We start from the raw sequence: 23,164 nt of genomic DNA on the forward strand, positions 1-23,164 counted from the left end.
GGATGGTCGAGTCCTACCCCAGCTCCCCATCCCGCAAGACACATGGCCCGGAAGAAGAACCGCAAATACCATGATCGCCCATACTATTTTGGCCCGATCCCCAGTGCTCTCATGGAAGACAAATATGCAGAAAGGTACCCACTACGCCAACCATATCGCCCAGGAGCAGTACAAGCATTACCTAGAGTGGATGAGGAGCCTCAGGATGCAACTAAGGAGACCTCACTTGACAGCCTCGACTAAAGCACCAAGAAGCTGTGCTGTTGACGTCATTAGAGACACCATGACATAGCAGCGTTAGACACAAAGCTCATGTGCCATCCGCATAGCGGGACACACTCTTGAACCCGAATACATGAAGAACACATGTGGAACAGTTCTAGAAGTTAGAGGACAGATACATATACATACTGTCCTTGTTTTATTATTTTGTCATTAGCCTAACTGCAGCAACGCAGATTCTGAACACGCTTGCAGATGCTTACATGCAAATAACTTTTGGAACTACAGGAGCACCTATGTGACTGACAGATTCAATGCATTACTAACATATGAAGAACTATATAATAACACGAACATGTAGAAGCCATGCCATGGCTTAGGCAACTCACCACAGGCCAAGAACCTCGGCAGGAGCTGAGCCGAGCAAATTCAGGCTGCACTGAGGAGCAAACTTGAGAGACAAGGACGGCTGCCAAGGCCACCACGATACGAGTGATATTCCATTCCCTGAACTACAATAACACCAGCCACAGCAAATCGGAATACTTTTTCATAAAATCAGAATAATTCGGAGTTGCAGAGCTCGAAAACACGGCCTCTGGACACATGACTGACAAAGTAGATGATGACTACAAACCAGCAGCTGGGAATGAAGAACACTCTCAGGCAGCCAGACAAAGGCTTAACAATTAAGTTACATCGGGAGACGAGTGTTGCATGATGAGAACGAGCACTCTCATAGTCTTTGGTGATGCACGAGTTACAATGCATACACATAGTCATACTTATTACCTTGAGAAGGTACGCCTCGAGCTGAGAACCATTTCAAATCCCAGGACTGGGGAGACCAGCTCTAGCCAATCACAGTTCAGGATCCCAGGGGTGGGTAGCAACAGGCAAGAACCAATGACAAGACTCTCACACTGCAACATTGTAGAGTACTAGGTAATTGGGGACGGGCCAGACCAGCCACCTGACATGCAAGAGCCAGTGAACTAACACGTGTAAGGACATCTATAGGTGGACTACCACTCAATGCCCAATCCCGTGCAAAGATAGGTTTGCTGGTGATGGGCCCAGGTTGAGACGTCGATATGACGCAATCCGCTAACAAAACTGGCCTGCGAGCCAGAGCTCACTGAGATGTCCCTGGATTTCTTCTATCCGTGTACTGATCCCTGTTGGGTTTGGCTGTAATAAACTGCGTTTTGAACTTGTTGTCCGTCTGGGCCTGTGTTCCTTTTGGGAAGGGAAGGAGTTAGGCCTTCCATGAGTTCTGAGTCTGCGAACTCCTTGCAGCCCCCAACCTGCCTGGGAGTTTTTCCTAACACACCCAGGTCCATGCAAATCCCTCTCCGATTAGGAGTCCCTCCTTGGATATAGTATACTAGATGTGAAATTACCATCAAACGATTCTAGAGTTGCACCTATACTCACCAACCGTTAATTTTCTTTTATCTTTACCACTGTATGATATTGTATGTTCATTCAAATATTTATTTGCTGTACTTATGGAAATATGATATACTGAGGCGATAGAACGCACGGGCCGACCCTGCCAGTAATGGCCTGATGCCCAAGTTAAGGACCTAAGCAAAGCCCACCCCGAGGGCAATGTCGCCATTAGCATCCACGGGGGCTGAGGGTCTAGAAAGCTTTTTTTTAAAAATCTTACCTTGAGGTGCAGCACCATACTCCATTTTTGAGTCTTTTCTGTGTTGATGACTGTGGTGTCGAAAATGGTGCACAATACTACACCGTGAGATAAGGTTTCTTTTTTTTTCTCCAAGTTTAATACATCCTTAGCACCCACTTATGAACTACACGAGTGCTAAAGAGTGAGGGGGGAGCAGGGAAGGAGTAGTGGAGCAGGGAAGGGGGCATTGGCCAGAAGCACTTAAGCTGCTCGGAGCACAGGCTTGTAGCAGAGAATACAGCCCGCATTCTGAGCTTCCCGATTGGCCAGCGCCCACTTCCAGGGTACTAATGTGATATATATATATATATATATATATATAAACACATATATATCTGTCTTGTATCTACAATTTGTTGTGGTGTTCTACAGGTAGGCCCAAGGGTGAGCTCACAATTTCTCTAAACTTTGGAATGATGAATAAATAACAGGTTTTAAACAAGCAATAGTCGGCTCCCAATCTAACCAATACTAGCCCCTGTCACCATCTCATATGAAGGTGACGAACGGAGACCCGAAGGGAAATGGAGGAGGCACCCCGATAACTGGGGCAGGGGCCTTCCTCCTTCCGCTCTCTCGTCCCTCCCCCCGCGGGGGCAGGGGAGAGGGCGGCAAGAGACAGGAAAAGAGCGCCAAGCGCTGCAAAAGCCCGCGAAGGGCAACAAAAGAAAGGGGAGGAGCTTGGGAGTCATAAGCGGCAGGCGCCCGGCACAGGAGCACTTGCAGCTCTTCCAGCAGCCGGGCGCCCGCCAAGCATGAGAGGATTTTCGTTTCGAGTGGAGGACTTCGTTTGCCGTGCAGTTCCTGATCCAGTTTGGGCTGAGCAAGAGGCCATGCAGAGTTCCCGACCCAGAAGAAGAGGGTTCCGGCGATGGTGTGCCTTGCAGCAACGAGGAACGTTGCGGCGGCCAGGAATGGGCGGCGGGTAAGGAGTAGGGTTAGGCGAGAGAGGTTTGCGGGGCTCGGTGCTGGGGGCCAGACGCTAGGTATTTCAATGGGTTATTATTATATTAGTATAGCCGGGCGGAGAGGCCGTAACCCAGGGGAAGGCAGGCGTTAATGGTATAGTGGTGAGCATAGCTGCCTTCCAAGCAGTTGACCCGGATTCGATTCCCTGCCAATGCAGATCAAATCCTTAAATTGTTCAAAATGCATTTTTTGGAAATCAGACTCATGCTGAAAGCAAAGCTGACACACTTTCGCTGTCCATTAGTAGCGAGCAGCAGCGGAGTTGGGGGAGTAAAGGAAGCGGGCGGGCGGCGGCAGCCTGGCGTTGCCGTTTTCGGTGCCCGCATTAGTTTCTGACCGTGTCGAGGCGCGTGATGAGGTGCAGGATAGCTCCGCGGGACGTGCCATTAGAGCAAATCCAGCAGCACCACGCCTCGGATCCCACGTTAGGGAACAGAAAAAATCAACGTGTCTTTTGAAACAAGGGAATGTTAACTACTGTCGGGGATCAAGGAGGCCTTTTGAGCAGAATACGATGGTGGTAAACGCGGTTGTATAGTAATAGTGATAACTCTGATGTAAGGAACACGGTGACAAATTCTAGATTTAAGGAATGGGTAAGTTACCGTGAGCGTTGGTAGTAAAACCTGTAGGCGGCGGCACCGCACCATGTTTCTGGGGGTCGTTTTAAGTAACGCATGGGTTACGGGGCGATTTTGCATTCCGGACACTGCCATTACAAGGGAATACAAGCAAGCACATTGGGCAGAGCAGTAGCCCAAGGGAAGGGCTTCGGACTACAATGCTTCTGCTGTTATAAACTGGTGAGATAGCGCAGTGGGTTGAGCGACGGCGGATGAGTCCTGCATGTGATCTACAGGTCACAGGTCTGAACCCCGGCAAGTCCAATACTGCCTTTTATGCGCCCGATGTTGATGAATAAGTACCAACTTCGTTTGGGGGATGTGTTATTGTGGGGAGTTCCGGGGAGCGCCTTGACATTGGTTGTCGCACCGGGTGGTGGGGGCGCATTTATTCAAAGGGCAGCAAGGGGTTGAGAGCTATGTTTAAAGCACAGCAGTTGGTTTCTTCGCTGCAATTGGTTGAGGGGGCGGCCATTGGTATAATGTGCTAGAATGTTGGGGGAGGACCGGATATCTGAGGAAAAGGTGCCCCGGCCAAAGGAATAGGGCAAAACGGTTTACGATGAAAGTGGGGGGGAGGTTAACACCCCTGTCACCCCCAAAAGGTACTCCGACGGGGGCAGCAATTTCCTGGGGGATCAAATGTAGATGTAAATGCCGGATGGGGGGGCACAACTCTTTCTTCGTTGCTACAGCCACCAGTGGCTCAACTGCTAAGTGCTTGGTCTTGGAATGCCGGGGACCTGAGTTCTAATCCAATGTCCGGAACATCCTGGGCAATTTTAAAAAAAAAAAAAAAAAAAAAAAATGTAGGCAACTCTTTTCGTTAATAAAAGAAAGTCGTGCAGCATGTTTTTAATATGGATATGGGCGCAGTTAATGTTGGTGGTGCCAGTGGCAATGTCGGTTTGAGGTACAAAACCTTTTCGTTCGAGTGGGTTATGGTCGGAATTTAAGGCCGGTGGGACAAAAGCGAAGGTGGAGTGGGGTACAGAACCCCGTTTGTTTTGAGGTGGATATGGGTGAGGGAACAGCGGAAGGCTAGCACAAGGTGTAGGGGGCCACGGCGGTCGCATCACGACCGGGCCTTGTATAGCTAAGGGGAGGGTCTAGCAGGCATCGGACACTGCCGTTGCCGGCCCTATTATCACACATGCCTCAAGTCGCGCCATTGGAAAGGCGGGGAAGGCCGAGGCGGAATCGGTCAAGTACGCACGCATGGCCCACAAGGGGCATAATGCACAGAGTAAATTGCGTGACTTGAACCCGGCGCAAGTTGCATAATGTCTAGATTAAGTGAAGGTGGCACGAAGGGCAGGAAGCGTGGCACGTCTCAGGCAACAGGTCTATACGGCAAGGCGGAGGCCTGCAAAAAATATGTCAAACAAGTGCAACAGTAGAAGGGAAGGGTGCGCTCGCGCTGCCCTTTTTAAGCCAGGGATATGGAAATCGGGGACAACGCGGCTAGCGTGCAAGGGGTGTAACAAAAGAGCCTTACCTTACCTGTCTGGGGAATGAGTATCTTGGACACTGCGAGATCAATGGGTGAAGCATGGTGAAGTGACCCTTTCCTTGGGGGGGGGGTGCGCAATATGGCACGGCCTGGTACAGTCGCTTTTGGGGAGCGTCACGTGGCAGGTATTTCAAAATGGCGCTAGGAGCATTAGTGCATGCCCCCTCTTTTCATTATGGGCGCGCCACGAGGTGGGCAGGGAAAACTGGCGCTAGGAGCCTTATGGCAGGACTCGGCGACAAGGGTGGTGAAGCGCCTCGAGGCAAGGTTTATATGGGCGCTATAAGCAGTACTGCATTACTCTTTTCATGGTAGGTGGAGTATGACGGAAGGGGCTATGAGCAGCATGGCATTAAGCCACCACGACACGTGGGGGCACCACAGGGAGGGTATCGCAAGCGGCATTATGGCAGGACTCTTTACAGTGGGTTTGAGGGTGCTACGAGGGAAGGATTACGGAAGGGCGCTAGGGGTAGCAACGCAGGACCCTTTCCATTATATGTGGGAATGCCACGAGGCCAGTAATACAAAGTGCGCGATAAGCAGTGTTGCAAACCTCTTTACACGGTGAGAGGGGTATAGATGTATGGCGCGATAAGCATGGCATCACGTTACCATGATAAGGGGGAGGGTATGACAGAGCGGCACTACGAGCATTGGGCCTGACTCTTTACAGTACCCAGGGGTACAGCTCTCTCTGTGCCGCCGTGCGCGGAGCCATGGTTAAAGTGGGCAGCGCCGGACCGAGGGGGATGTCCAACAGGGCAGCTGTGCACAGGGCCAACGGGGTACGAGTGGAGTACATATGCAGGGGTATCGAAGTTTGCAGGGTTCATTCCAAGGGACAGTTACGAACCGGAAGGGGATAAGGGGTCAATAAGGGAAGGGGCAAAAGCAGAGGATTTTCAGGCAGCATGCCCAGGCTAGTCTGCCCCCCCCCCCATTCAGTGGTAGTGAGAAGGTGCCTGACACTCAGAGGCGTCTAGGAGAAGACGCGGGCTCGCGCCCGGGTTGGCTGACCATTCCTCGTACATGTCACTAGAAACCAGCCCATCTGGTTGGTCGGGATCATGCAGGGTCACACGATTTGACATGAGTGGCAAGGCATTGCAAATTTGGAGGACATAAGAGTGAAGGTACCTAAGTGAATAGGGCTAATCAGGGAGGTACAAAAGCGTAGAGGTGAGGTCAGCGCAGGGGGAGCAGGCTGGACTTGGAAGCATGAGGACACAGAGCAACAAAAGTTTGATCCCATGTTAGCGCTTGGAAACCTCTGGGTATTAAGCGCATTAGAAAAAACCTATCCTCCTACCAACGTTCCAAATGATATAAAGCAGGTTAGGTGAGGATGGGAGAACAGGCCGGGGAGGCAATAAGGGCACGGAGGTAGACGGATACCCTTGTAGGCAACCATATCTGGGCAGATTCTAGTGGGCATGGGATGGGACATACCTGAATTGGCCAGGGGGTGAAGGTTGCTGGGGCACTCAAGTCAGTGGCTGATCCACCGAGGTCAATGCACAGGAGGGCATACTCTATAAAACAGGTTGTCCAGGTTGGGTCATGGTGGGGTACCTTAGCACCGCAGGGCCTGGTAGTGGCAAGGGCATTGATGCGGGGGAGAGGGCTCAGGCTAGCCAGTGGGCTGCAGAAGTGGTCCGGAAAGTTACTAGTACACAACGCAATATATTGGGCTTGCGCACATGGGTCGGTTCGGTGGAATCAATATAACACCACTAGTAGGTGGCAAAAGGTGGGATAAGTTTTGAACCAAAAGACAAGTCAGTATGTACAGTAGCTTCGTCTATAGACTCCACTACTCGGGAGTCGGACCAGCGCCTCTTGGGAGCCTACCACGGCAGGGGCGTCTGGTGGTGGCAACGAGGGCTCCGCTTCCTCGAACAAATGGCTTTCTCTCAGCCCGAAAACACCTGCAAGGGCAGGGAGGTATCAGGCACGGAGGGTTGAGAGAGTTGTGTCTACGAAGGAGATGGTTGGATAATGCAAGGAACGGAGTCGGACCAGCGCCTCTTGGGAGCCTAAAAACGGCAGGGGCGTCTGGGGTTGGCAACGAGGGCTCAGCCTCCTCGAACAAATGGCGCTCTCTCACCCCTAAAAAACACCTGCAGGGGCAGGGTGTTACCAGGCACGGAGTGTTGGGAGAGTTGTGCCTAGTAAGGAGATGGTTGGAAGAGAAGGAGGCAGTTGGCTTCAGAGCAGTGGCAGAACCAGGAGCCGGTGGTGCAAGAGCAGGTCAAGGAGGATGGAAAGGTGGGGGGGGACTGAGGTACCCCAGGATCAGGCACAACTGGCAAAGGTGACATCCCTGGTCAAAGAAGGATAGAAGGACTGGCACCGGGCAGCAAGGTGTACACAGAACTTTCTAGAGTTACAAATTAGGAAAAGGGGGAGCCACGGTGGGCGGTAACCCACCGTTGGCGTGGCGGTGTTGTGGCGACCAATGAGAACAGAAAGACTCCGAATGAGCCATTGCTAAACCGGAAGGGGCTTCGCCCATTCTGGACCGCGCCTCCTGGGAGCCTAAACGGCGGGGGTGCCTGGCGGTAGCAATTGGGGCTCAGCTTCCCCCCAACAAACGGCGCTCCCCCAGTCCGCAAATACCTGCAGGGGCAGGCGGTTCTCAGACTCGAAGGTCTTGGGGGAGTTGGGCCTGCAATGGACATGGATAAAAAGGGGGAAGCAGGACGAGGAGCAGTCGCCGCATCTTTGGAGCTATTTTCAATATCTGTTTGCTGTGGTTATAGATATGTGTGAAAATAAATCTGCGGCCTTGTTATGCCAAACCAAAGGAAAACGTCTCATTCAGCACCTTACTGGAGGGGAAAGGAAAGGGGCTGGCAAGAATGAGTAATGGGTGATGCATATGGTATAGCTGATGGACAAATGCCCAGGTTATGGTTCTCATCTGCACCCACGTGGTAAATGCACCTTTGTGCACTCTGGTTCACAAGTCACATTGCAGTTTAAATACATTTAAGGAGGGCACTATTGAGCAGTGTGTCAGCGCTTGTAACAGTCTCTTAGACCAGGGATGCGGGACCTTTGGCTCTCCAGATGTTTTACACTACAACTCCCATCATTCCCACCCAGCATAGTCAATGATGAGGGGTCAAAGGATTCGCGACAGAAGGTGAACAGACAGCAACAAGTCCACGTTCAGCCAAGCCTTAGATCCTTTCAGCCCCGCCAATAACGCATTGTTGTAACATAATCTAGCACATTATGGAGAGTTGTAACCACTGTAGCAAATGCAGGATCGAGGTACTTACACAACCCGGGCAATACAAGTGAGAGCGGCCCGCAGTTCACCCTGGTGCTGCTTGCACCGCTTGCTTTATTCTGCTGCCCTTTACCCCGCGGCTCCGTCCCGACGTACAAATGCACGTTTATCCAGTGTTTACAAGAGTCACAGGACACAGGCACAGAGCCCTCCCCCCCCCCCGCCTTCCAGAGCCCAGTGACACCTTCAGACGCGCGCGCCGATACAGTCGCGAGCACGCAGCCCTGCTTCATGAAAGTCAAGGGTGTACTGACGGTCACACGGAAAGACAGCTAGACTGACCCCTGCGCACAAAGCCTTTGCTGATATTTACCACTTAGCCCAGGGGACGGAGGGTCAGTGCATGCAGCGGTTGGACGGAGTTGAAAGGTGCCTCAGGGGATTCGGATTCAGGGCGGCGGGGGCTACTGCTGCTCTGGGAGTGCCACTGCTGCTCTGGGAGTGCCACTGCTGTAAAAAGACCCGGTGGCCAAGCAGGGATGAGCCCGGAGTTTCTACCACAGACTCGCTCCCTCCCAGTGGCGCTCGCTGGCGGCTTCTGCAGTCAGCAGCCGTGCAAAAATCATGCCTCGCCCTCAATTTCACTGGTATCGGAAGTGTGTTTAGAGAGTTCGTGGGCTCTTTCGTAACACCAACCTGCTTTACCAAAACCTGCACTGCCAGCGCCCAGTCCAATCACAGTACACGCAGCCTAACCTCAAGTTTTAATGAGGTGTTCGACTCGAAGAGCGCAAACAAAGACATTATTATAATTCTATGCCATTAGTAGAGTAAGCGATTTGAGGCAAGATGTTCACCTTCCAATTCAGAGCCACCTTTGCAACATTGCAAATTAGCCCAAATGTGAGGTTCTAGCCCAGCCAAACAAATGTTACAGGGGGTTTTATTTTACACATAGCTTTTGTTATATGCTATGATTGTGTGTCCAACCCTTTATTGGTCGAAAACCTTTTTTTCAATGGCAAACTAGGCTCCGAGGACATTGACGTGTCTTTCTTACATAAAAGTGAATACGTTTTTTTTGGGAAAACCCAGTCACTTATTTTGTATGCAACATTTTTTAGCAAACAAATGTAGTGGATTACTTGCTTACTTTACCACAAATAATCAAAAACCAGTGATGAAGACGTGCACACTCACGACAAGGCATGCAGGAGAAAAACAACTTGGGAAGAATAGTCTGAAGTAGGGCCAGAGGAGTATCCAGAATGACATCAGTGTGGGGGGCGGGCAGTGTAAAAGTCCTGTTTTATGCAGCCAGGTAGAGCTGGGGGTTCTTTTTCGCCCAATGAAGGGGCAAGACCTAACTAACCAGCTCTCTTCTTGGGCTAAAAGAAAGAAATGAGGCTGGTCCCGACAGCACATATTTAAAAAGAAAAAGTCCTCCACAGCCAATCCTAAAAATACCACCACTATGCATGTTGCCATGCTCAATAGATATAATGAGCATTAACCTTTGGTGTCCAGGGACCAGGACACTGTTGTTGGGAACACCTAACGAGATCACTTTCAGTGGTCACGGCGGGCTGTCTCATGGGCACATGAACCATACTTGTGTGGTGGTGGGGACACCCACCATACTTAGTTGCAGGGGTCACCCTGATGGGCCATGATCACACAGACCCAGACAATGGCCTGGGAGCACCCAGGCTATCAGAGTTGGAGTTACCTGGCAGGAGCTCCGGAGTATGACGAAAGAGGTGCCCAGCAGGGGCTCTGTTACACCCCAGCGACCAGGGCATCAGGGTGTTAAGGATTTCAGTCAGGCGACACACACCTTGGTCTCGGCCTAGGATGTAGCGCTCAATTGATGTGCCTTTCTCTTTATCTTATGCAAATTCAATTTGAGATGGTACACCACTCGTATCGCACCCCCTTTTTTCAAATACCCCGGGTCACAATGGACCATGAACCAGGCCGGTTGGTGAAAATACAATATTTATTTATTTTTTAAATTCAAAGGAAATCATACCATTTTTAATATTTAAAATGAAAATAGAAGCAATGCGCTTGGTTAACCTTCTCCTAGAACATATACAAAGCACACTGAATAGGAGCACTTTTTGGATGAGGCTAGATGGCCCCCAACTTAAGGTTTCCCCCTGTAATGTTCCCTCAACCCACGAATAATCGAATTCTGAGTGGATAGAAAGAAGCAGCAGAATAAAAATCCGACTTTCCCTCACTGAATAAGAGGCAAAACGGACTTTAAGCCCCAAAGGCCTAAAATAACACTAGAATTTTACAAATAATTAATTAATGTGTGGTTAAATTATAATATACATGTTTTATCGCAATAGCAGGTATGTTATCACTAGCACTCACAAGGCAATGGATCAGCAAAAGGCATACAATTCGATAATGAGTGAACAGTTTAGAGCATGCTGCAGCCAAATGACACGTTGAAAAGTTACAATTTCCTCAATTCCCGCTTTAAATTACCCAAACGGTTTTTAATAAAACCGGGTGAAATACTCTGATTTGGAGTGCGGTTTTAAACTGGGGAATTGATATTTATCACAGAGACAATATAGAGGTGAAAATAGATCTCTAGCTGGTGAATTGAGAGAGATTTGGAAGGTAGAGTGAGGTTCATTTTTAGGTAAATAATGCAGTCAAAAGTGAGAAAATTGGTTTTGAAAGAAAGGAAAATGTTACTTCGACTAAATTATCTAGGCTATATTGTTAAAGAGGAACACAGTAAGCTCCAAGGTGGATTTGCGAGGTCAACCATTTCACCCCAGTGCTCAACCCCAACAATAAAATATATGGAAATTAGTTTGATTACTCCAAGTATAACTAAGGGCTTATAATTTACACCAGACAAAATTGAAAAGAGATGGCGCTAGCACTTAAACATTAAGGACAGGATACACAGATAATTCTAACAGTTTCAACAAGTTACCAGGGTATAAATATGACTACTCAGAGAGTGGGATAAGGACAAAAGCAAGACAAGATAGGCTATGTATTTCTATAGGGTGGGGATTATACTCCCAGTCCACTTTTTAGTTTTGGGATTTTTGGACAGTCAACTGGTTCTGGTCACCAAATGGTGGCGCGCCTGGCAAAAGTCAGCTGGGCAAGGTCTGGTCACCGGGTAGGGAACAGCTGGGCAATTCGGGTCACTGTATGGCACAGGTACCGCTGGATGCAGTCAGTGGGCAAGCAGTTAGTGGGCAGCAAGCCGGTCTGATTTCAGGGTGCAAAAGGTACCACAGCTTTCTCCTTTTTAATGGTAGATTAGTGGGTTGATTCTAGATCACTGGCCTTGCTGGTATAGGAATCAGCTATGCTTGGATTTTGTTATGGGCTTTGGAGTAGGGTCAATAATGCTCAGCCAGATGAATGGAGCCGATCAGGAACGCAGCGCAGGAACTTCAGGAATAGTGTTTGTGTGTAGTTCTGTCAGCTACTCTTTATATAGAGCATGGTGACATCACATAACTATTGGTGGGCATAACTGAGCTAGGCCTACCTCCAAGAAGCAGATAGGACAATCAATGTTGGTTGCCTCCTCGGGGAGGAGTCCCAGTTCATGAGGTTGCATTTTCTGAGGTAAAAAGCCATCACAGTCCTTTTTGCCCAAGATCAGTCATAACATAATTTACACATTTATATATTTGTGGCATTTTAACAAATCACATGGGCAGATTACATTTTGTATGTAGAGCATAACAGTCCAATCCTCACAATTGTGGGACCTTGTCTTCTCCCAGTTTTTGTCACTTTTCAGGAAGAATTATATTAGTTAAAATTCTATAACTTTACACATATGTATAGATTATTATTAGGCAAATCAGTCTTAAAATTCGCAATGGCATCATGGATACTTTCCTTACAATACACAATTCTCTGCCATTTCTATTCCCAAGGGGTCAGTGAATGCTACAATGTCTTAAATTATAAACCACAAAATCACATTTAAACAGTGACATTTTCACATTTTTGTAAAGTCCTGCTGCAGAGATAAGTCTTTAACATTTTTACTAATAAATAGTCTTTGGAAACAAATGTCAGTATTGTTCTCCATCTATGGGCATACCTTTCCAAGGCTACCCCCTCACCCCATGTTGTCACAGAGATTTCCTTTTAAGCTTCTGGTGGAAATCACGAGGAGGTTTGAATTTTCACTTCACACTTTAGTGTCCTAGAATTCTATTGTACGAGGCTGGAGCACAGACAACAGTCTATCCAACCTAGCAATTATCACTTGTGTGTTCAAGGAGTTTACTGTGGGGGTCCTTATGTTGCTAGCATCCTCCCAGCAGACCTGTTTGGCTGGTTTTCCCCCTATGTAGCCACTGCAGAAACCTATTTTTGGGCTGACCTCCCCCCCCAGGCAGCCATTGCTCTTTGATTCAATTGTAATTATTTTTGCTCTGAATTGGAAGAAAACCTGCTGAATGGAAACATCTCATCCATGTATTGTCACAGCACAATCCCCTTTCACATTATTAGATAAGGGCAGGGCCTTATCCAACATGCACTTTTAAAACAGATATTTTCCTTTATTTTGCAAAAGTACATTGAACGTGGTGACTGAAAGTTGCATTTTCCTTGCAAATCCGTTTTTTCTATCTAGATTCCCACGTTGTTTTGCAGCCATAGTTAGTTCCTTGTACACAACTGTCTGTACAAGGCAAAGGTTTCCTGAAATTGACAAGTGTACAGAAAGCTCTGATTTTCTTTTCAAGCAGTGATTTTAGAAAAAACTTTAGCACAATTTAAGCGTTTCCCAGGTAGCTGCAGGAAAGCTTTTGTTGATTTTCTCAGGTTTGGCTGGCACAGCCTGTCATTCAGGAATAATGCTCTTTTCTGATGGAGCACAGTGTGAATATGGCTGGGCGTGAAGGGTCTTTTTGATAAAAGCAGTTTGATGAAAACAGGGAAAAATAGCATCAGAGCGGCATCATTTTGGAGGTGACATATTCCCTTTTTCAATGGGAATTTTGGGCTTGCAGCAAAGCAGCGCTGCTTTTTCACTCCATTTAAGACAAACAAGAACACACCCTAGTATCCTTTCTCGGGGTGCTTCCTGTTCCATCTTGCCCCATGGCACTTGGCAAAACAGTGCAGCCATCTTTTTGTTGCTGCAAAATGCGGTTTTGGTGCCATGGTGCCTACAGGAGCCAGTGCAGCCATTTTGCTGTTGACTGTAGATGCGCAGCTTGGTGATGTGGGGGAAGTACTGCTGAGTTGGGTCAATATATCCCACAAGGGATAGTGTTGCCCAGCCGGGGCCCTGTCCAGGCATGGGGCCCTGCAGCAGCAGGCCCTCTGTCTACCACGCAGTGCCAGTATCGCGCTGCGGTAACACACACACGCAGCAGGCAGGAGTCGGGCTGCATCGACTGATGAGCTGGTAACCGCCCATCTCTTTTATTCTCCTCTTGTCACATGGCCACAACATGTGACCTTGGCATGAGCCTTGGGAGGGACCATTCTCCCAGGAGGGGTGACACACTACACCCTTATGACTTTCTTACCTAAAGATTTCCTCTTCAGTGATGATTGTCCCTGTTTCCACATATGAGCGAGTTCCTGTGTTATGTAATACCAGGTCTCGCATGCTCTGGGCTGCCACTTTAATTGTAGCACTGAGCAGTGCGCACAGGGTCCTGATGCCTGCATGGGGGCAAGATAGGTGGATGCTGATTATACAGTGAGAAAGAGGGCGGTCTCCAAAATGAAACGTGAAATGCTCGATCCTGACATAGACCGAAATGGGCAAGCCCGGGGGTCTCCTCTATGGAAGTAATTATTGTTTGTTGTGGGCTGTTTTGAGGTGACCTTTTTTTAACTCCTACGTGACTTTGTATACTTTTAATGTGGCTGCCTATAGTCTTCAAATAATTGAATCAAACATAGTAAGTCTGAAGAAATATAATGATATTTTGATTTTAACATTTAATGATTACAAAAGATTAAACATATTTATTGCCATAGACTAAATAACTACAAAGAAGTAAATGTTCTGTCTCTGCCCTAGCCAACACATGCCTCTTTCTCTTGCAGCTTCTTTAGGTTAAAATTGGCTAAACATTCATGTCTTTGACATTAATTACTTTTTCAAAAGTGTGCGGTAGGTGCCACTGTCTGTACTACTTCTCAGATGTCAAAAGTTGAATACATTGTTTGGTTCTTAATTAGAAAATGCTAATAATTATTAATGGGTGTAATGGTTGATTGCTGTCTTCATTCATAAAAACTAGAATCGGGGTAGTCCCTTAAAGCATAAAGTGGATTGGGACTTGTGAAGAGTATATATATTTTTGTTAAACCAACAGTATCCACTATGCTAATGTACAACATTTTTTGTAAATAAATTCAATCGACTTAATTTGTTGTGTATCCTAAACAGCGGATATCACAATTATTCTTTGCCACTATATTTTTTCTGAAGACATTCCTTTTTGTTAAAGCAATTTATTGTGCATTTTACAAAACTACATTTTAAAGAAAAACATGTTGATTTGAATACACAATCATAAATGATGAAAAGTTGTAAGACGGAAATACATTTGAAAAAGACTTTAACTCAATTCCTATGGAAAAGGCTTGAAAAACAAGTTCAAGTCTCAAGGTCAAATTGTAAAGAAGAGGTTTTAGAAACCAAAAAGGAAAATTTCTTTAGAAAAATCCAAATCTTGCAAGTAGATAAATGCAGACAGTAAATGAACAAATAGATATGAATAACAAATAAACATATTAGGGGAAAAAAACAGAAAAAGAGACTATAGCGGCCCAAAATTTAGTATTGGAGGTTCCGTTATTTACTGAGTGCAGGTCTTCCGACGTGTTCGTGTTTGGAAGAAGAAACACCTAACATGTACACTCATGTGTTCGTGTTTAAAAGAAAGCCTAAACAATTACACTTTCAACTTAGGTTAGGGTTAACTTCAAAATTGAGTTAAAAAAGATAAGGTCTTCCTATCTATGATGGAGACAAACATCCATATCATGTTTCGGATATGCCCCCTGCTGGGCAGATAAATTGTACTGAAGCCTTCCTGGGGGGGCGAGAACAGGAAAAGATGGGGAGCCGACTTGACCCTGTATGAAGGCAGACAGAAACGAATTATAAAAGAAAGTACTTTAAGGAATGTTTTCAGATGATGGGGCATTTGTCTGAATCTAGAAGTTTTCTTAAATTTGCAACAACAAGTAAAAACCTAGTGGGAGCAATGTCCTTACCCTAATTGTGGGCAGGGACTGGATCAAGAACCCACTTGGGCTAGGGTTGAAGTTTTCCGCTGGTGAGAAGGGCGCATCATGGAACACAGGGTCCCCAGGGTGCAACCACCCGCTGTCCTTGTATCAATTCTGGGACGGGATAGAGAAACATAGCGATCAGGGCTCGATTGCCAATAGTGTTTGAACTAATAGAGGTAATTAATTGTCTCCTACCTCTTGTGAAGGGAGTCGTATTTCAATTACTATTTCTTGGTAGGTCTTCAAGTAGCTTGAACGCGCGTGTGGCGTTGGGTCCAGCTGTACTTGCTACAGTACAGGGAATAGAAAAGAGCAAAGTTGGTGTTATGTTGTCCCCAGACACCAATTTAGACAGGCGTTATAATGTTGTCTGTCATTGTAAAAATAATAATGAATAGTGGTCTGATACTTGCCTTGATTATTCAGCAACCATGAAGACGCATGAAGACGCGTGAGTGCCTCGTTAATGCAGCACGGCCTCACAGTACCCCTGAGTGGGTTCGTTACGGACGATAGTGAAAGACTGCTCAGCGTCTGAAAGGCTGAGTCATAAATGCAGAGCAAGAGCGCTGCCATCGCTTCTGCGGGTGTGGCTCGTATTGCACACGCTTGATTGGCTGAGGGCAACACTTCCTGGTTGCCCCAGTGTCAGCGCACAATGATTGGTGCAGTGAAAAGTCTGTTGCTAGTGCTTGGGAGGTGTGTCCCTCCACCATTAGATCTCATTGGACACACGCTTACGAGCGTACAGATGATCGTGGGTAAATGGACCCGACTTGCACACGCTACACCTGCCGTCAAGCTGCGGGGTGAGCTGAGCATAATTATTCGGTATCTTTTGGATATATTTGGATTGCAGGAATTAACGCGCTCGCGCTGGGATAATTGTTCGGTATCTGTTGAATATATTTGGATTGCAGGAATTGATGCGCTCGTGCGATACATATTCGATGCAATAGCCAATTTTACAGGCAGCCTGGTGTTCATTTTGCTAGGGGGGTGTGTGTCCCTGTATCCAGGTTCCGATTGGTCAGAGGATGGTCATTTTGTTTCATGAAAAAATGGTCATTTGGTGAGTAAAACTAGTTTGAAAAACACTTGTTGTTTACTTATACATCTGCCTAATTTGTGTTCACGCTCCTATCGTGCAGAAGAACAGGACAAAATGGACCTTGTGCACTGAATATTGTGTTCAGTGTCGATGACTTGATTGATGGGGACAGTTAATAAGTGCATGATGGCCATTGGAGAGCCACGTGCATGAGGAGGGTCAGTTGCTTAAGTGTGGCAGTCTCTTGTGTTTCAAATTAAAGGCAAATATTCTTCATTTAATCCATGCATATGACTAGAGAGTCTGTGGATCCATCTTGCTTCTTTGTGCTGGAGGCTATGTAATGTATTTGCAGATTCCTTGACTACATCTAGGAACCACCATTTGATATCGTTAGGGGTGTGGTGGTTTTCTAAAAAGTGATTCACTAGAGGTGCCGATGTATTTTTGCATCTAATGCGGGACCGGTGCTCAGAGATTCTGATGTTCACCGATCGACTTGTCTGGCCTACATACCACAGGCCACACGGACATTCGATGCAATAAATTGCTTGTTTTGTTTTGCAATTTGTCATTGAGTTTAGGTGCCAAATCTTTGTCCCAATGTTGACATTTTTCATTTTACAGGTAAATTGGCGCACTGAACATGAGCCGCAGGGAAAATGTCCAACAGTCGTCCTGAGGTCCCAGAGTCCTGTTCTTGGGGCTGGTTTTTTGAATTTAGAATGTACCAGGGTGTCACGTATGTTTTTTGCTCTTTTAAAAGCAAAACGTGGCGTTGGGGAATCCGGCAGACACAGTTAAACAATGGGCCAGTATTTGCAAATTAGTTTCTTGATTTGAAAGGTGTGAGGACCATGTGTAATCACACAAGTCATTTTGTCGGGATCAGGGTGTTCCTGAGTGGTGTTTTGTGACAGCAAAATGTCTCTATCCGCGAACCTTGCCCTTTTCTTAGAGTTTGAAACAAGTTTTTTGGGGGAAGCCTCCAGGTGGTTGGCAAGGTCCTCAGATTGTTGGTAAAAATCTGCAAGATTAGTGCAGTTCCTCCTCATTCTCAGGAACTGGCCATATGGTAAATTTTCTGTCAGGTGGCCTGGATGGTTACTTGAAAAGTGCAAAAGAGTGTTCCGAGCAGTGGTTTTTTGGTACAGGCAACATTTCAAAATTCCGTCTTCATGTCTGATTTTTAAATCAAGGAAACTGATTTCTTTGGTGCTACTTTCCATAGTGAACTGGATGTTATTGTCGATGTTATTCAACCAGCTGAGAAAAAGGTCGAGCTCAGTTTCTGAGCCACTCAGATGAACACGATGTCATCAATGTATCGTTTCCAATACGAGATGCAAGTTTTATAAGGGTTCTTGTCACACAGGATATTATTTGACGCAAAGGTGGACATGAACAGGTCGCAAGGCTGGGAGAGAAGGTTGCGCCCATCTCTGTTCCATTGGTCTGTACATATAATTGGCCATTAAACTCGAAGAAGTTCTTACATAAAGCTAAAGTCATTAATTCCAGGATGAAATTATGAGGCACTCTGTTTTGTTGATCATGAGGAGTAAGTGTTTGTTGTATATATTCAATGGCCTGATCTTGAGGAATACTTGTATACAATGATTTAATATCCATTGTCACAAGTCTTTGTGCTGGGGATCGAAGGGGAGATTTTCAAAAATTTTGATGGTTTGCGTAGTGGCTCGTAAATAGGTTGCAGTTTTAGTGCTTAAAGGTTTTAAAAAGACCTCAATAAATTTGCACACTGGTTCCAAAACTGAACCACACCCAGATACAATGGGCCTACCTGGTGGGTTGACAGAGTTTTTGTGAATTTTAGGTAATGCGTATAATGACTGGGTGCGGCCTTGACTTGTAGTCAGGAATTTTAGTTCCTTGTCACTGATCCATTGCCTTTCATAGGCATATTGTGCCACACCTGCTATTTCAGATTTATTTTCGCTCGCTGGATCTTTTTTTAATTTCTTATAGCTTTCCTGATCTTGAAGCAATTCATTAACCATAGTGCAGTATTGGTCATTGGACATAATCACAATTCCACCGCTTTGTCGGCTGGTTTGATCACAATGTTTGGCTTTTTTGAGAGCTCAATTAATGCCATGGTTGATGGCTGTGACAACGTGACTGCTGCTCTGCAAGAGTACAGGGATGGGTCTTGGGTAAAACTCTTTAGTCAGGTGTTGGGAAGGAGATCCTTTTGTGTGTTAGGATTAGACCTCCTTGCATGAGCATCACCCCACCCCGGCCATGCCTCGCAGAGTCCACAAAATCCTCCATTGTTCTAAGAAAGTTACAGGACCTCGCGCCTGGGAAAGAATGCGCCCTGCAAGGTGATAAGTACCATCCTACAGTGCATATTACGAAGCCCTCCTGCTCCCAACAATCCCCACACGAGAAATACAGCTTTGCCATGCTTTCATACCATGACCCCCGCATGCCATGGCACCAACCAAATCCAGCAAGAAGAGAAATGAGTGGGCACCACTTGACAATAGATCAGCAGTATCAATTTTCAAAAATCGTAAACCAAATGGTCGATTAGTTCAAATATTTCTTATCCTATTTTTCAAAAAGGAGCTGGCTGTGATGAATTCGGAGACACCCAAATCCAAAATACATGTTCAGCAGAAGACCAAGTGAGATACGAGGTCACACAGCCCCTCTCACAGGAACCCAATACGGGTTTATAAGTGGACGAAAATAATTTCAAGTTCAATTAGTTAGTAAAAATTATATATTGTTGATTGAAGAATGACAACGTTCAGGTTCAGTTGTGTTTCAACATCATTTTATCAAAGAAAGGAATCTCTTATGCGAGAAGTCACTAATACACTCTTAGTGAGGAAGAAATTGCCACATCAAGTTCTTCAATCAGACCAAAAAATTGCCAATGCATTTCGGAATAACGTTTCCTTCATCAGGGCAGGTCTATAAATAATGTATACCAAATCATCAAATAAAGTTAACCATCATCATGTGACAAAACACATTAACACATGTTAGTGTCATATATATATATATAAGAATGTAAAGAACATACCATTTGGTTGAATTAACAGTAGTAGATGGTAAAGATGAGGAAGCAAATTTGAGAAAAAGAAAATAGAAAATGATGAGACTCTATACAATATGAGTTAAGGACAGTGAGATAAAGAAAGAAAAGAAAATGTTTTACCTGAAATAGCAAAATGCGTGTGCTGTGTGTGGCGTTTTCAGCTATTTAGAATTCAAAACTGCCTGATGTAAAATCAGCGCAGAAGAACATCCTTCAGCAGTATGTCAGTAATCAGAAAGCATGTGTGTTGGTAAGCGGGTGAAATCCGTGTATCGGAAATAAAATGTAAGCGTTAAGACAAGTGCTGGACACGGGGAACTGTGGTGCTCCCGTTGCCTGCTCGTGAAACACTGCGGCTGTAGCATCGAGGCGTCGCTAGGGCAACGCTTCCTTTAAAAGACACGTGACCGCAAGACAGCCCAAATTGGCGCGCGGTCGAAAATGTGAGGCTGCATTCAAACCCATGGGTTTGTTTAGGACAAATATTAATATTTGTCTGGCCTCATGGCTATTAATGAAGAATAGTGTAGTGTTAAAAAATGGAAAACCAAAATTGAAATGATAGAAATAAAAGAAATACTATGCTAAAGTCATGAATGTAAATGTCTGTCTCGCCGTGCCAAGGGCTGATGACCCCTGGTAAGTGGTGTGCAGTAAAAACATTAGTGACATATAGAGGGCAACTCTTGAGTTCACACATAAGCATATATATATACTGTGTTATCGGTGGGGAAGTCCAACTGACCGCAATAATCTTCTACATCGTTTGAGTTTTCATCAGCCTAGTTTGCTCAGAAATCTTCCATATAGCCAACTGTTACGGGTAAAGAAAATTGTAAGTGACCCAGAGGACTGCACAGCTCAACAGCTTGTGATGAAAGAAAAGTTTTTGGCACGTGGTTATAAACAGAAGGAACTCGACTTGGCGTCTGCCAGGGTGAGCGCCATGGCACGCGAAACTCTGGTATCAACCCAAAATCCTAAAACCAAAAGAGAACTTAAGTCACCTGTGTATGTTTCCATCATCCGAGCCGGTGAGTTGAGGAGAGAGCTGATAAGAATCCGAACTGGTTTGAACAAAAGTACCAAACGTCTAATTGAAGAAAGTACAAAGAACTGTTTATACGAGAGGGAAAAACCAGCTACAGAGGAGTCGGGCACCACATGGGTGCTCACTCAGGAAACGCTGGGCTATTACCCTATGCGTGAAACTACCATTACCAGAAGGCCATGGGTCTTGTAAAATCCTCTGTACAGTCGAAAGTCCGGCAAAAGATTGTGAAGCTTATGGAAGTGAATCCCGCATCGTAAGAACTGTTCAAGGAATTGTGTGATTGACAAAGTTGGCAAGAGTGAACTTGACGAAAGGATGCAGATAAAGAGGGGGCAAAGCCAAAAGTCCCGATAAACAGTGTGTTGACAATAGTGAACCCGGCAGAGGGATGTCCACAGTGAACTGTTCAAAAAGACATAAAGATGTGTGAATGTGACAGATGAGATTGTTTTGAAAGCCGTAGTGAACCCGACAGAGGGAGGCTAACAGTCGAAGGGTGTGAGCCCGGAAGATGGGGATCCACGGGTGAAAAGCCATCACGCACTGCCTCGTGAATGCACCAGAGAAAGTCTTTTGAATACATGCCACAGTGAACCCGACGGAGGGAGGCTGATATTCGAGAGGGGTCTGAGCCCGGAAGAGAGCTACCCAGGGGTTTAGAGCTATCACCCAAGTACAATCGGAGAAGAACTTTGGAACTTTTTGTTAATCTTTTGTTTGTTATTTTGAACCTGTCAGACCCTCGGAAATAAGGAACCTAACTACCGAAGGTCCTGATATCGCTAAGAACATTTTGTGGAACTGAGCCCCGAAGAGGGGGGTGCAAGTGTGAAAGGCATCACCTAACGTGCAACCTTAAAGGAACTTTGTTTATTGGTTGTGGAACACATCAGGTCCTCGGAGGCAAGAGACTTTGTAGAAAAGAGACTTAACCACCGAAGGCTCTGATAACTGAGAGCGAAACTGTTGGCTCATGCTGGGAAAGCTCGAGTGTGTGCTGTGCTCCGGACTCCCAGCTTGTCCCATGCTCAAAACGTGGGGAAAGGAAACCCCTGGATAACACATCCTGACTTATCATTTGTGAAAACTGCTTTCTTTCTTCTTTATCCCACACTCTTTATTTGTATTTAGCGTAAGGATTGGCAATAGGTTTTTCTTAGTATAGGCCCTTTTATTTGCCAAGACGCCACTAGGGCTGCCTTATTATTTGTTGGTTGTAGCTTGCTTCCATCTTTAGGTTTAGATTAGGTGTTTTTCCAACCCGCAAAAACAGTTAAATAAACACCCTTGAACTGTGAGCACTTGTGTCAGTCTTAACTGTTGCCACCATGAGTTTCTTTCCCATCCCATATGGAGTAGACCCTATAATGTAGAGCTCATCCAGTTAGGATTGTAGATTTGTACCAATTATGATTCCGTCATTAGTGGTGTTATTTGTGCTTATAATGTTCTGCACGTCCCTCCTGAGCTCAGACCGCTCGGCAGGAGCAGAGTTCTTTGTTGATGCATTTGTATTTTGGAGAAATAAATACTAGTTATCCTTGCAAGAGTATCTTGAGCCTTTTTCCCCTAGCAGACTGTATTTTTCCGGTGTGAGTGTGCAGGGGTGTGCCTTCACTTGGTGACCTTGATGTGATCTCAGTGACCCCCGCACTGACAGGGGCTTTCAGGCCACTTCTCCGAGGGTGCTGCGCCCACCTGCAGTGACCAATCCCAGACGCGTCAGTATCCAAGGTTTTGCAAGAGCCATTTTTACAGAATTCCCGTCTGCTCTTCAAAGAGGGGCGCGGCTCCGGAGAGAGTGCACGCCGTTGTTGGAACCCCCTGACAGAGGAGTTTGGGTGAACACGCACGTGTGAGTATTCCCTTGTAAGTGCTAACCAGTAGGGGAAAGCTATATGGGAAAGAGCGCAGGTTGTGAGCAAGTGAAGGATGAGGTTGTGTGAATGGTGTGGGTGTGATTGTTTTTATTATTGTTTTTGTAAGGACAACTTTATGCAAAGGAAAATGCAGTGTTACAGAGCCTTCCCAAGTGGGGGGAGAAGGTGGTACCACTTATATTGTGTAATGGAGGAAAAAGGAAATGCATAGGAGCCCCGCATAAGTAGTGGGCTTGGGTACAGTGGTGGTTGTTATTTTAGCTTGTTATTTTAGATGATTTTGTTTGTGTTTTTCTTTATTGTGTAGGGTGGAGGCCCGTGGAGGGGGCGTTGTATAAATAGTGGTGTGTTGTGAGTGCGTGGAGTGTGAGTGTGGGTGGGAAGGAGAGCAACGTGGGGTGATGAGGATGTGGGAACTACAAATTGAGTTTTTCGGTTGTGACATTTGCAGCGTGCGCAGAGCACGATTAGAAGCATATGGGCGCCTTACAGCGCATACATGCCTGCAATGGGAGGGGAGACACCTTTAGAATACATGTATAAGGCCTTGCCCTTGTATTGGGAAAA

General features: G+C 46.2%; 1 protein-coding gene across 3 annotated transcripts in view; it reads right to left on the minus strand.

Annotated features, from left to right (window-relative positions):
* Nucleotides 1-8,882, minus strand: part of PLGRKT (plasminogen receptor with a C-terminal lysine) — a 510,003-nt gene extending 501,121 nt beyond the window's left edge. Inside the window, exon 1 of one of the 3 annotated variants that reach the window (XM_069626014.1) lies at nt 8,638-8,882. Coding sequence is in view for 1 of the 3 variants with exons in the window: in XM_069626012.1 (XP_069482113.1) it covers nt 8,314-8,557 (244 nt within the window). In the remaining 2 variants the exon portion in view is untranslated. Of the gene's footprint in view, nt 1-8,313; nt 8,573-8,637 lie in introns of those variants that run through there. The other 2 variants (XM_069626012.1, XM_069626013.1) reach the window with 2 other exon arrangements.
* Nucleotides 8,883-23,164: the final 14,282 nt, after the last annotated feature.

Source organism: Ambystoma mexicanum, chromosome 6p (genome assembly GCF_040938575.1).
Source record: "Ambystoma mexicanum isolate Mex_15411 chromosome 6p, UKY_AmexF1_1, whole genome shotgun sequence".
NCBI lineage: Eukaryota > Metazoa > Chordata > Amphibia > Caudata > Ambystomatidae > Ambystoma > Ambystoma mexicanum.